Below are 14,067 nucleotides of genomic sequence, written 5' to 3'. Positions count from 1 at the left end.
CAATAGCTCTGATGCCAATGAAGGGTTTCGAGCACATAAACGCAATGGAAACAGTAATTAAAAACGTGAAAAATCAGAATTTTTGAAACCCACCGCAGGATCCATGTGAAAAATAGATATTTAATTCGTAGATCAGATTGTTTACCTTAAGAAGCTTTACAAATTGGTTGACTAATGGAGATCCAAAGCTTGTTCAATCACCACGCATATCGCTCTCGCGATCTACGCTCTATCGGTATCCACACGAATGCTTGAACGCAAGGAATGAATGTGTACTAGCACAAACTCGTTTCTTCTTACTCTCTCCATCTTCTCCTTAGGTGGGTAGGGGTTTAGTAAAAGTCTTGTATCCAAAATCAATCACACAAGAGATATTATATAGAGATTATAATAAGAATTATAACTCTTAACTAATTAGGAGTTATTATTGATTCGAAATTCCTATTTGTATAATAATTAAGTCACACTTAATTATTTAACAAATGAATTTCATAATTTATATTAGTAAATTCGAATATCAATATTTATCTAATTAATTAAGTCATACTTAATTAATATTATAAATACTTTGAATTACTTTAATATAATTTAAATCTAATTTAAATTAAATAATCTTTCAAGCATTCTTAATGTGTGACCCTATAAGTTATTATTACGTTGTCAACGAATTTTACATCTAATTTAAAATCATAAATAATGAGCGACATCTAGTAATACATCATTGTTACCCAAGTAATAATAATTCAATCGGTGATCGATTTAACCTTTCGTGAATAATGTATAATGTAATATAATCCCTTTAACCAAATATTATAGATTAAACTAGAGGCATGAAATGTGTCATCCTCATCATAGTTTAAACCAGGTTTCTTTGATCAATGGGTAGACCATCATATCAAATCAACATTTGAGCGTGGCCACACATTTCATAGTCTAGATCACACAAGAGGCCAATAATATCACTCCTAAAATAGGAGGGTTAAATCTCATCTACATCATTCATATTTCTCATATGATTCATAATATACCCGATGTCCACTTTTATCATTACTCGGTCAAGGATAACTTTTAATGGAATCAATGTATATTAATTCTCGTATAGAAATATAATGACTTCAGGTCTAAGGACCATTACATCATTATCACTGTGAGAATTGCTTATGACACAACAGACATGTAGAATCTCACATTGGGTCTGTCCAGCACCATGTACATATACATCTGCCTGTGTTTTTAACTTTAGTATCATCATACCTATTATCAATGAGATGTGATCATCAGTCAACAAATACACCAGTCTTAATGCAATATTATTGTCCCTTAATAATAATACTCGACTAGGGACCTTTAGGAATATTGATACTATTATCATAATCTCATTTCTAAGTCACGTAGTTAGAGATATAGAATTGCATATCATATTCCAAGGACATTTATTAATATATCATTTATATCACAGTAAATTAAGAATTAATAAATTATAAAGGGAATAATCGATAGAACATAAACATTAATAATCCTAATGTCTTAAACTAAAACATCATAGTGTTGTCTTTAGGGCACAAATACTAACAAATTGAACCATTCACGTTTGAGGAGTTTACTACTGCCACTAAACAGATACAACCAGACAAGGCTGGGGGACCTGACAGACTCAACCCCGTATTTTTTAAGAGTTTCTGGACAGTTATGGGTCATGAGGTTCTTGAACAATACACAGAATGGTTGCACTCAAATTGCTTTCCAGGAGAGCTTAATAACACAAGTGTGGTCCTTAATCTTCGGCCCATTACGTTGTGTAACGTCCTTTATAGGATCATTGCAAAAGTGTTAGCAAATAGGTTATAAAAAGTGCTGCCTTTTTTAATCTCGAAAAACCAGTCTGCGTTTTTTCAAGAATAGGGGAATGACAGATAATGTGCTCATAGGTTTCGAGTTAATCCATCATATGAACAACAAGAAACGAGGTGCAGTGGGAGAGGTAGCTTTGAAACTCGATATCAGCAAAGCATATGATCGAGTGAACTGGTCGTTTTTACGGAAAAATAATGCAGGCAATGGGTTTTTGCTAGACATGGATTAGATGGATGATGTTGTATATTAAGACAGTGACATATACAATCTGCATTAATGGTTATTTTGTTGGACCGATTGTTCCTAAGAAAGGGTTGAGACAGGGTGACCCCCTTTAGCCATACCTTTTTTGCTCTGTGTTGAAGGACTTTCGAATGCCATAAATGAAGCTTCAAATAGTGGTACAATCCATGGTTTTAAGATCAGCACCACGGCGCCAACAATTTCTCACCTCCTATTTACTGATGACAGTTTTCTCTTCTTCCAGGCCAGTACTGAGGAGGCCAGAAGCATAAAAAACTTGCTTATCAATTATGAAAAATGCTCAGGACAATCAATTAACTTTCAGAAGTCTGGTGTATTTTTTAGTACAAATGTTACACGAGATAAAAGGGCGGAAATTTCGCAGATTTTGGAAGTTCATGTGGATATAACGAACACTAAGTATTTGGGGCTGCCGTCTTTAGTTGGGAGATCAAGAAAAATAATGTTTAATTACCTGAAAGAGAATGCCAACAAACGAATCCGAGGATGGCAAACTAAACCCATGTCTCAAGGTGGGAAAACAGTATTAATTCGTAATGTAGGTCAGGCCATCCCATCATATACTATGTCATGTTTTTTGTTACCTATATCTCTGTGTAATGAATTGGAGCAAATGTACAATAATTATTGGTGGAGAACTGGGAAAGGTGATAGTCAAAAAGGGTTAAACTAGTTATCTTGGAATAATATGAGTTTGGTAAAGAGTAAAGGTGGTTTAGGTTTCCGGAATCTCCATGGCTTCAATATCGCGCTCCTTGGTAAGCACATTTAGAACTTCATGCAAAACCCAAGTACTTTAGTGGCAAGGGTTTTCAAAGGAAGATACTTCCCTAATAAGCATGTACTTAAAGCGAATAAGGGTCAGAATTCCAGCTTTCTGTGGTCAGGACTTTGGACTGCAAAGGAGGAATTAAAGGAGGGATTTAGATGGGTTTTGGGTAATGGGGAGAATATTGTAGCAGCAAGAGATCCGTGGCTGAGGAATAAAATAAATTTCAAGGTAGAGCAGTCTCCGTTTTATGCAGAAAGGATTGAACGAGTGCCTACTATTTCTTACTAGGTGAGAAAAAATGGGATATCCCAAAAATCAGGAGTAATTTTCTTCAAACAGATGCTGAAGCAATATTGGAAGTGTATATTCCCCAACGTGTACAGCATGATCGAATGGTTTGGATAGATGCAAGAGATGGTATCTATAGTACAAAGAGTGTCTATCATCTCTGGTATGGGAAGAATTTGGAACAAATACGATTCAGCAATGTACGGGATGGAAAAGAATCTGGCGTTTAAATATACCTCATAAGATTAGAGTATTTATGTGGAGATTCTGTAGAAACACGATTCCTCTAAGAGATAGATTGAGCTCGAAAGGAGTCATGATTCTTATCACATGTCCTATGTGTACAAATGGTCATGAATATAGGTCACATTTTTTTATGAATGCAGCTTTGCTATGGAATGTTGGAATCATGTGGGAGTTACCTATAACTGGAATCAGGGAGGCACTGCTCATGAATGGCTGCTACGACAACTTACTTTAGCAAATACAGAAGAGTTAGGCAAAATCTGTATGATCTTATGGGGCATATGATACTGGAGAAATAAAAATGTGTGGGATGGTAAACTAGTCACATCAGCGTTCGCTATGGATACTAGTTTCCAACTAACATCGGAATGGAGTCAAGCGAGGAAAACTACAGTAACTGTGACAGTTGGACAGAACAATGCTGAAAGTGATACTCGGAAATTAAAGGCAAAGTGGCAACCTCCTGCAGAGGGTGCTTTCAAAATTAATGTTAATGCTTCTGTGGTTCCAGGTACTAATACTTTCTCAATAGGTATGATACTACGGGATCATGGTGGGAACTTTAGGGCACCTAAAACAATTAAACGTGCTGGAGAAATATCAGTCTGGGAAGCTGAAGGTGTTGGAGTGCGGGAAGCATTATCGTGGATTAAAGGTATACAGATGCAAGAAGACACGATCACAGTTGAATCGGATTCGCAGCTTACTGTCAGTGCTGTAAACCAGAACAGCATGAATTATCTTGAAGTTGGAGAAGTAATTGAGAGTTGTAAACAGATTCCTAGTACTCTCCATAGAAGCTTAATTGTTTATATTAAGAAGAATGCTAACAGGGTAGCTAGGGCTTTAATTCGAGTCGGGAGGCTCGCAATCTCGCCCGGCTCGAACTCGTTTAAGTGGGTTCGACTCGGCTCGTTTAGTTAAACGAGCCGAGTTCGGGCAGAGGTTCTGTCTCGTTTAATTATTCGAGCCGGCTCGGCTCTACTCGTGTAATTAAACGAGCCGAGTTCGAGTAGAGGTTTATGCTCGATTAAGTTTAAATTTATACGAGCCGGCTCGCCCGACTCGTTAAAACTGACTCGTTTAGCTAAACGAGCCGGCTCGACTCGACTCGTGAAATTAAACGAGTCGAGTTCGGGCAGAGGTTTAAGCTCGTTTAACTAAACGAGTCGGCTCGGCTCGACTCGACTCGTTTAATCTCGGCTCGAATTATGCCTGGCTCGAAACTCGACTCGCTCGGTCCGAATTACAACCGTAAGGGTAGCGCATGAAGCAGCTAGAATCCCTTGTTTAGTAAATTCCTGTAATTTATTCACGTCTCCTCCTACGTGTTTATTGGAGGCTCTTTCTTGTGATTGTTTGACGTAATGCAGTATTTCATTTGATTTCAAAAAAAAAATATCTATACTTTATTTTGGAAATATAAAAATTAAATTACTCAAATTTTATCACATTTAAACATCCAAACAGATATACCACATAACAGATAATTCACCAAAATTCATATAATATATACAGAATATTTATTTATTAACAAAAATAATTACACGATATATCCCGGATATTACATAAGTTCTATCATTTTTCTTTTGTGTTGAGTAGAAAGATAATTTCTTTATTTTAATAAAAAAGTGTATATTTGAAATTCCATTATTAATTGTTATTACAAAAATTGCAATTTCTTTTTTTAAGTAGTTAATAATTTAATATTCACTAACAATTCTTTCTTAATATTACTGTAAGTTAAATTCTATGTTCTATACAAATATACTGTTTTCTGCCTTACTTATATTTTTTTATATATAAGGTACTTATTTATTAATTTTTTAAAAAAATATTCACTATAAAATTAGCAAAAAAGAGAAAATATTATTTAATATGCCCTCTTGACTTGTTTATTTTTTAATATATACGTTTGCTTTTCACTTCTCAGAAAACATGCAAAATTAACATCCCTTAAAAAATGTCACTTTCTAATTCTAGAAAATGTTAGTTTCAAATTAACTCAGAAAATCACTTATTATTATTATTATTATTATTTTAAACACGGAACAACTATTAAAAATAAAATGACTTGTTTCCCGCCCTAAAAGCTAGCAGTTATTTAACCGTTTTTTCTTCTTTCTTTCTTTTAAAAAATCAAACTCTTTAATTTTCATGAACTCAAACTGCTATCTCATCTCAGTAATATAGAAGATATGTGTGTGTATATGCAGTTTAGGTGTAATCTTCACCTCCTTCTTCTTCTTCTTGTTTTCATACTTGTGGAACCATTTATTTTCTTCATCTCTCACTCCAATCAAATCCCTAACTACCCTTCTTCCTTCACAGGTATGCATTATGTGTTTTAGCAACTCAATTCCACGCTCTTTTACTACAAATTATCGAATTTGTAGCATATGTGCATATGATTCAGGGTCTTATTTGTTGGTATTCAAAAAATCTTCATATTTTGTTGTTATTTCAGAATCTATCTTTATCGAGATGATTTCTTGAATTTGGTGTTGATTGGGATTAATTTCTCTCTTCTTCTTTTCTTTTTGCAGCTCACGAGCTTCTCGAGAAAGGTACTAATAGGCTCTCCAATCCGTTAATTGGCGAAGATGGGAGGGTGTATATATGTATGGGGAAGAGCTTACTTGCTTTTGAAAACAATGGCACCACTGCTTGGACGCTGCCTCTTGGTTACTCGTGTCATGTCGGTATTGCTCCTGTCTCTGCAGGCTCAAGAACGGTGAGTTAGAAGGATATGCTATTACATTTTTATTTTATATATTATAGTCACCAAGTAAGATTACAATATTGTTTTGATAGCTATGGTGTAATTTTATTGCTTCCTTGTTGTTAGTGTGTTGATTTAGACGTCATATTTTACAACAATAATATGTGTGTTTGTCTCATACCAACAATGTGTAAGGTAATCATGGTTAATTTGTTCAACCTAAGTACGACACTAGAACTGCATTGTTAGTATTTATAAATTCTACTTTCTTCCTCATTCATGTGATACAATGTCGTCAAAGGAGCTTATCTAAATTGTTACCAATTTAGCTGTTGTTTTCCAAGTAAAGCAATTAATTTGGTTCACAGTGTGCTTTTACACCAATTTAAGTAAACAATTTTTAATTGCACATATTACCTTATCTTACTAGAGTAGGGTTCCATAGTTATATGGTGAAGGTGTAATGTATTGACTAACTAAACAAGTTTCTTATAAGAAGATATCAGATGTGTATAATAACCTTGTTTTGTCCATTATTTTAGAAATTTTAACCAGAGCAGCGCCAAACTGTTATGAACTCTGCTATATGCCAACATATTTGCTTACAATTTAGAGAAAATCTTTTTATGAGAGTTGGCCTTATCTATCAGTTAGAGGCTTTATAGTGAGCTTTACTCTCAGCAATGAATCCTTATTTCTCTGATGATCTTATTGATTGTCATTCTATGTGGTTGCAGATTTATGTAGTTGCAGAGAATAGAGTAATAAAAATCAATCTTCAGAACATTGGAACTTCTGAATCTGCTCTGGAGGTATTCTTTGGTCCAGAATCCGGTGAAATCCTTGGACTCTTGGTAAGCACATCAATCTCTTGCATAGTCATCAATGTCAAGAACAGGGCATTGTTCGCATTTAGATTGCATGGGAAACCACTTTGGAGTGCAGGCCCTGTTATATATCAAAATGGCTATCGTCAAGGCTGTAGAAAAAGTACAACAAACTGTTATTTTACTTCAGTCCCTGTGATTGACCAGTGTGAAGCAAGTATATATGTAAGTATGTTTACCTAACTCCGATTTTCTCTATCCCCTTCTCCGGAGCTTAATATTTGAATTTATAGTGACCTACCTACATCGCTTCTCATTGAGTTGGAACAAGTACAATGCTATATGAAAAATGGCTATAGACATTGCCATAAGATGGCACCAAATATTTTTTGTGCTAAAATAGAATTTGCATTCCAATGTTAGTTGCAAAATGCAACCAGACATATTAATATTTGCTGATGTAATTGGTAATTATAATTCATTCTCTTCCATCTGCATTTGGTTGATGATGTGGCATGTAGGAAACCAACTTTGCATTTATGCAACCTTGCAATCAAGTACCGCACTGGTCTGTAGTGATCATTTTATGCATTGGGTGTGATTAACCAGATATAGCCTCGGATTGGAGTTGCTTTTACAATGAATGATACTGTACATGACAGATATGAAAATTTTTGTTGTTCTAGATCGGTATGGAAAATGATCTGAAAGAGATGCCATTTTGTGTTGCACAAAATGAATTTTATTCATTCACTTCCTTAAACTTTTAATACCTGTAACTAAAGATGATTTGAATGTTTACTTGTGATATATGTTAATGACAAGGCCAGAACATTGATGATTATGTTTATGCACTTGCAGATATCAAATAATCAAGGGGAACTATATTCACTCTCTGTCCGTACCCCTCATTTCAAGTGGATCCAAGATTTGAGTTCCATTGACAAGAATTTTACTGCTACCCCAGGAAACAATGGTCATTTATACGTTACAGTACCTGCAAGAGCTCTTCTGCTGGCTCTACATGTTTCTACAGGAAATATTCTTTGGCAGAAACCAATTGGTCCATTAAGCAGAATTGATTATGAGCCAACTGTTGATTTGTATGGTGAGTTAAATTTTACGATATTATAGAAACAACAGAAGCTACATGTTGATGGACAGAGTAGAATTTGTATATGTCCATCAGATGTAAGGTAAATTAAATTATCTATAGTACGATTTACCATATGATATTTAACAACATACCTATAGTGATATTAATGATGCATACCAGCATGCCCCTTTGCATAGCTGGAATCAAGCAAACCGGTGTTAAAATTAGAGTATTTTTTGCGACATATTTAGCCATGAGAATACGTTTCTTGATCTTGTGTATTTTATTTTTGTCAAGGATTTTTTAAGGAGTGCTCATAAGCTTCTTTTTAGTTAACAGGCTGGATTTCTGTTGGTTCATTGGATGGGTCTTTGTACTCATTTTCTCCAGCTGGGGATTTGAAAAAATTCCCTAGAAGAGCTACAATGGATTTGGCCATCCAAGATGGTCCGTCTCTTCATTGCTCTGGTTCTGCAGTTTATATATCTCAGACAGTAGTGGAAGGAAAAATAAGCCATGCTATTGGTGAAAAGACTTGCATATCAGCAATGAAACCAAGAAATGTTATATTCACTCTTCTGGTTCCGGAGACTGGATCAATCTACTGGTCCGAAAGCTATCCCGGTGATTTACAATTCTTGTGCTATATACAACCTTTCAAAAGATAAATATATAAAACTAAAATATATCTAATAAAATTGTTGATCCAAAATGTATCTTACTGGTTTGCATTATCTAATTTTGAAGATTTATTGATTTCTAGGTCCCATGTCATCTTTATTGTCCAAGAGTGATCTGCAACATTTTGAATTAGATGAGACGGTTCTTCTTGCTTTCCTTTCCGCTTCAGGTATGTTATTATCTTTAAGACCAGAATTTTAATAATGTGGCTGATTAATGTGATGTGTATCACATGCTCAAGTAATGGGGTTCTTTGTAGTTTAGAAACATGTGTGGCTTCCATATAGTGCTAGATACCCCGAGTTACGAGCTTCATTTCTATCGGTCTATGCAAATATGAGGCCAATGTGAAAATAAAATTCAGAAGCACCACAGGCAGTGTCTATTCCTCATTCTCTGGCCAACTATAAAAAAAAAAAATCTGCGGTATAATGTGGCAAGCTCTTTCCAGTTTTACTAATATCTGCGGCCTGAAGTTGATTGTCATTTAAATATGAAAATTTTGAGGTACATACCAATGGTAGCATGATTTGCCTGTGACAAACAGATTTCATTTAGGTTTCCTGAGTCTGTTCCATTGCACGGACACTAAACAATTTCTGAATTGAGTTAGATACTTCTATATTTAAATGTTCTTTCCTGAAGTTCAATTCAGTCCTGTCTTGTGTTTAAACGGATCAAAGTTGTTTTTGCTTATCTTATCCTAGCTATATAGTACATGTTTGCCAATTGCCATTAAAGAATTTTATAAAACGTAGACCTAAGATTATTAACTAGATAATTCAAGTTTGTTGATCAGGACTTCAGGTGGTCACGTACACAATATCTTAGAAAGTTTGCCATGAAGAAATGTACAGATAGCAGAAAGTTTTTATTTCATATCATACCCTGTCTTCTATTCCTTTGTGGTTGCTGAGATCATTTCTCCAATTTTTCATTGGTGCAGGTGTTGGGAGTCCACTTCCATGCCGCAGCACACGTAATGATCCTATGATTATGCGAGTGAGTTATGTAACCACACAGTAGCCCTCACTTGTTTTACACTGTTTTCGTCTCAGGTCAAAAACTTTCATCTAGCTGCTCCCAAACAATGCCTAGGCTTTTAAGCATCTACACGGGTAAATAGTTGCTAACTAATTTTATTCATATTATGTTAATAGCGATTCCAGACTTCCTTATATGTGTTACTTTCAGGTAATGAGAGGGCAATCCTATTGTTTTTGATGTTCGAATCTGTAGTTCTGATCATTGTGGCAGCTCTCGTTCGATTTTGCTGCATCTTTTGGAAGAAAAAGAAGCTTCAAGGTCAAGACCTTGGGAAATTCTTAGAAAAGAGAGTAAGCTTTATATTCTTCTGTTTATTAAAATAGCAATAGAGTAATAAGTAAAACTCTTACAAAATTGTTAAACCCTTAGTCCTAAGAATTCTTAGTCTTTCTGTAGTAAGTCTCATGTTATTTGTTTCTCAGCGTTCTCTGTGGCTCCAGAAGAAAGCATATGACGAGACAATCACAGAGCTCGAGCAAAAAGCCATAAAGGAAGCAGTGGACAGTGAATTGCTTGAAAATTTGGGCCATATGGTAAGGGCAAAAGCAGGTATAGAGAGGAAGCTCTCAACCACCTATAGTCTGGGAAGGGATAGAGCTAAATCACAGTCAAAGTCTATCCTTCCATTATATGATAGAAAGACAAAGAGCTTATCTTTTCGCAGCAGAAAGAAAGAAAATGCAACTGCCACTAATACACCAAGTGATTCGTCTTCTGAAGATTGCAGCATCTGTGAGAAAGCCACCAAGAGTCTCTCTGTAGGACCACCAAACAAGGGAAAAGCACCTATGGAGGTACTAGACAATTCTAGTGGTGATGAGAGCAATGTAGGTGATTATGAGAGTGTTTTTGCTGACTCAAGCCCTGGATCAAATTTGTATTTAAACCCTTTGTTTAATGACCACACAATGAGTGAACGAGCGAGTTTAAAGATTCATGATGAGGGAGAGTCTGCACAAAATTCTGGTAGTAGCAGCATAAGAAGGAGAACCTTGTCGTCAAGTAGTTAGAGTTCCATTGTGCACAGTTTAATTTATCTGTGTTGTGGTTCTAATGTGATCATTCTTTTAAATCATTCACTCAGTTATGTAGTGAAGTTCTCGTCATCTCTTGCTTTCTCTTCAGATATTTGGTCACTCTTTACAAGTTAGCACTGCTGGTCAAATTGCAATCTTACTGAAGTAATGGTTATCTAACCTCCAGCTTAGAGACGCCTCTTCAACATCTGCTTCTGTGCAGTCTTTCTTATCATGATCTTCCTGAATCTCCAAATTATTAGATTCTTCCTTGGCACTCATTCCAAAGTGTGTATCTTATGAGGTGCTCAATGAAAAAGTTGTGTTGCTAGCTGTACTAAGGTGATTCACTGAAACTACCGTTTCAGGTTCCTCATTCTGTATTATTGGTGCCATGGTGTGATGCTGAATGTTTCTTCGTCTTGAGACATCACTGCAGAGTCAACTACAACTACTCTGTTGATGACTGTTTCTTCATCTGGAAGCACCATTAAAGGGTCCATTACCATTTTGTCCTTTGTAGCCTGCTTTTGTTTCAGGAGCTTATTATTCAGTAAGCATGTAAAGCACAGTGCAAATAAAACAAAAAACAAATAGATCAAGGGGAATTGTGAAAGTCATTACTTTTCATGTAATTATACCCTCTTTTTTTCATAATTTCAGTTGATACATATAATATCTGAATGTCCTGAATTTCAAATGAAATCCAAATTCAAATTCTCAAACAGCTTATTTGATCAAATCCAGAATTTCAAATGAAATCCAGTTTTCCAAACGGGCCATTGAGTTATTGTTGCATCTTCTTGAATTCTGCTGTCTTCTGGACTCTTCAATCCCTAATCTGTTAATTTTCTCTGCTGATATAGTAGTCAAAATGTATGCTCCATGTAGATGTTTCAAAGAAGCGTGTAAAGTTTCTCAGTCACTCATTTGATGATTAATCATTCTTTGAGCCTTTTGTTCAAATGATTTACTGTAGTGTTGATGTTCCCTATTTCTTCACAGATGGATGGAGTAAATGGTACCAGAAGTTGATCCCTCAAATTTTTCAGTTCAAATGAGAATCATTAAAGTTTGTCAACTTTCAAAACTGCACTTGCACCATGACACGTTTCTCCCTGTAGCTTAAGAAACTATTGCGGGTCTCCTCAGGTTTTTCAATATCAACCATATCCATATGAACACTGATAACTCGGTTTCTTCCCAGGTCTTCTCCTTTCTCACACGCGCTGGGACCCAATTTCCGTAGCAGTTGGAGTGTGGTTAACCTGCTAAGTAGGGGTCTCTGCAAAGCAGAACCGGAGGGGGGTTGTATCCCGCGACAACTCCGGTGTGAGAGTAAGAAATGGGCTTTCTTGAAGAAGAAAAAGAAGAAGAAGAAGAAGAGGGAAGAAGGACCTATTCAAAATATATGTGAGGGTGTGTGTATAGGTGTGTAGCAGTCAAATGCTTTTCAACCCCTAAAACCCTCTTTTTGGGGCCTTTTATAGGTCCCAAGATTTAGGATTTTTGGGGTTTGTACCTCTTCATCCTGGCCTTTGATCATTCTTGGTTGATGATTGGTTGGACGGTCTAGATGGACTGTGTGGTCAGGTGTCCTTTCTCCATCAGAGTTGTCTTGGGATATTTATCCATGAACGGCTGTGATGCAATTGTTCCATTTTGGGTAACATGAGACAGTTGACTCTTTTGTCCTGTGCCACGTGGCACCGGGGACCACCCCGGCTTGGGCATGGGGTGTTATTTCTTTTGGGCCTCTGTTCTTCTATCTGGGCCTGGTTACTTCTGGCCTATCATTTGCCCACTCCCTTATGCGGGTTTTTCCGGATGGGGGAGTAGTTGTCTTGGAAAAAATTTCACTCCTTTGATTTGCGGCCCTTGACCCCGGGGTGTTGTTGAGTACAATCCCCCGGGGTTGTGTTTGGGTAGGCCTTTTAGTTCTTGGTACTTGGAAAATTTTTGTCATTTTTCCTTTGATTTGTGGCCCCTAACCCCGGGGTGTTGTTGGGTACAAGTCCCCGGAGTTATGTTTGGGTAGGCCTTTTAGTTCTTGGCCCTTGGAAAATTTTTATCATTTTTACTTGGATTTGTGGCCCCTAACCCAGGGATGTTGTTGGGTACAAGTCCCCGGGGTTGTGTTTGGGTAGGCCTTGGTGCAGATGTGACAGGTGGGTAGTACTTTAGCGCTTTTTCCGGAGTGTCAGGCGGCGGTTGAGCTTCTTGTACGAATATATGTGTAAGTATATGTATATGCACGAAATGTTGCAGTTTTCCCCCCCTTTTCTCCTCAAAAGCCGCGCCTGTTAAATAATTACAGCGATGTAATCATTAACTGCAACGGTTATTTTCTGGACGCTCAGGATTGTGCCACGTGTCTTCGATCAACGGACCGGATAACGAGGTAGTTAACTGGGTTACCTCTCCCTTTGTACCTATAAATACTCCACATGTCTCATTTCTTTTCACTTTATGCAACTGCAAACACGAAAATTTTCTGCAATTTTTCTCCAAGTCGAATTTGGGAGCTTTTTCTTCGAAGCCGCCTTATTTCTCCTGCTTTCTTGTAAGTTTTTGAACTTTTCTTCGTTCTATTCTTTGTTTCTTCGTGATTGTTTGGCGAATACTTGTAGTCTGAGTTTTTAGAATACATGGGTGCCCAAGTATCTGAATCAGTTTATTTTCGTTGTGTCGAGTTTTGGTGAGTCAAACAGGTTGTTTGTTGTTTAGATTTATAGCTTTTTTTTGCGAAGAAACAGTTGATGTTTGTAGTGAATCTGGGTTTGTGTTTTGGTATGCGCATATGTGCGAATAAGGGTTTTAATCTATGCAAAACTGGGTTTATTCTTTGCTTTTATGACTGTTCATAATCATGTGTTATAGGCGTATATATGTATGTATAGGTTGTATGATGTACTTTCGTATTTTGATTTTGGGGTTAACTGTTTCTGAGTAGCTTTTGTGTTTCTTTCTTTTTCTTTTTCTTTCTGGAATGGCATAGACTCCGAGGTTATATGGTTAGGAGGGGTAGAAGGAAACAATTAGCTAACCTGAAACGTAGACCTGACCGTCCCCACTTTGGATTTCCCGAACATTCTTCGAGTGACTCTTCCCTGGAACCAGAAAATATGCCTCCCCGTCGCCAAGCCATAGTTGAGGAGTTGCCTACCTTCCTATTAAACCCCGGGCAGACTTTGGGTAGGAGAGACGGGTCCTGGATAGACATAGACCATTACTTTGTTGAGACCCGTGAGAAT

General features: G+C 36.7%; 2 protein-coding genes across 2 annotated transcripts; both read left to right on the top strand.

Annotated features, from left to right (window-relative positions):
* Nucleotides 1-1,906: 1,906 nt before the first annotated feature.
* Nucleotides 1,907-3,659, top strand: LOC141714861 (uncharacterized). Its single transcript, XM_074518356.1, has 3 exons — nt 1,907-2,054; nt 2,220-2,765; nt 3,565-3,659. Exons 1-3 carry the CDS (start codon nt 1,907-1,909, stop codon nt 3,657-3,659), a joined length of 789 nt encoding a protein of 262 aa, XP_074374457.1.
* A 104-nt stretch (nt 3,660-3,763) lies between these two features.
* Nucleotides 3,764-11,438, top strand: LOC141714859 (protein GAMETE EXPRESSED 3). Its single transcript, XM_074518355.1, has 10 exons — nt 3,764-4,193; nt 5,971-6,158; nt 6,884-7,198; nt 7,835-8,081; nt 8,409-8,693; nt 8,833-8,919; nt 9,697-9,729; nt 9,809-9,868; nt 9,945-10,087; nt 10,220-11,438. The coding sequence occupies exons 1-10, from the start codon at nt 3,764-3,766 to the stop codon at nt 10,805-10,807; spliced, it is 2,376 nt and encodes a 791-aa protein (XP_074374456.1). The 3' UTR covers nt 10,808-11,438.
* The last annotated feature ends 2,629 nt before the right edge of the window (nt 11,439-14,067 follow it).

The sequence above is a fragment of the Apium graveolens genome, chromosome 3 (assembly GCF_009905375.1).
Source record: "Apium graveolens cultivar Ventura chromosome 3, ASM990537v1, whole genome shotgun sequence".
Lineage (NCBI taxonomy): Eukaryota > Viridiplantae > Streptophyta > Magnoliopsida > Apiales > Apiaceae > Apium > Apium graveolens.
The sequence above is the reverse complement of the archived record's forward strand: the minus strand, read 5'-3'. Positions and strand labels throughout refer to the sequence as shown.

Excerpts from the sequence above, each read along its gene's own strand:
- LOC141714861 (XM_074518356.1), top strand. The coding sequence starts at position 1,907 with ATGACAGATAATGTGCTCATAGGTTTCGAGTTAATCCATCATATGAAC. Across the intron at positions 2,055-2,219 it reads TTTACGGAAAAATAATGCAG|GACTTTCGAATGCCATAAAT; the intron begins GCAATGGGTTTT and ends TCTGTGTTGAAG. Across the intron at positions 2,766-3,564 it reads TTGGTGGAGAACTGGGAAAG|CTTTGCTATGGAATGTTGGA; the intron begins GTGATAGTCAAA and ends TTATGAATGCAG.
- LOC141714859 (XM_074518355.1), top strand. The coding sequence starts at position 3,764 with ATGGATACTAGTTTCCAACTAACATCGGAATGGAGTCAAGCGAGGAAA. Across the intron at positions 8,920-9,696 it reads TGCTTTCCTTTCCGCTTCAG|GTGTTGGGAGTCCACTTCCA; the intron begins GTATGTTATTAT and ends TCATTGGTGCAG. Across the intron at positions 10,088-10,219 it reads GGAAATTCTTAGAAAAGAGA|CGTTCTCTGTGGCTCCAGAA; the intron begins GTAAGCTTTATA and ends TTTGTTTCTCAG.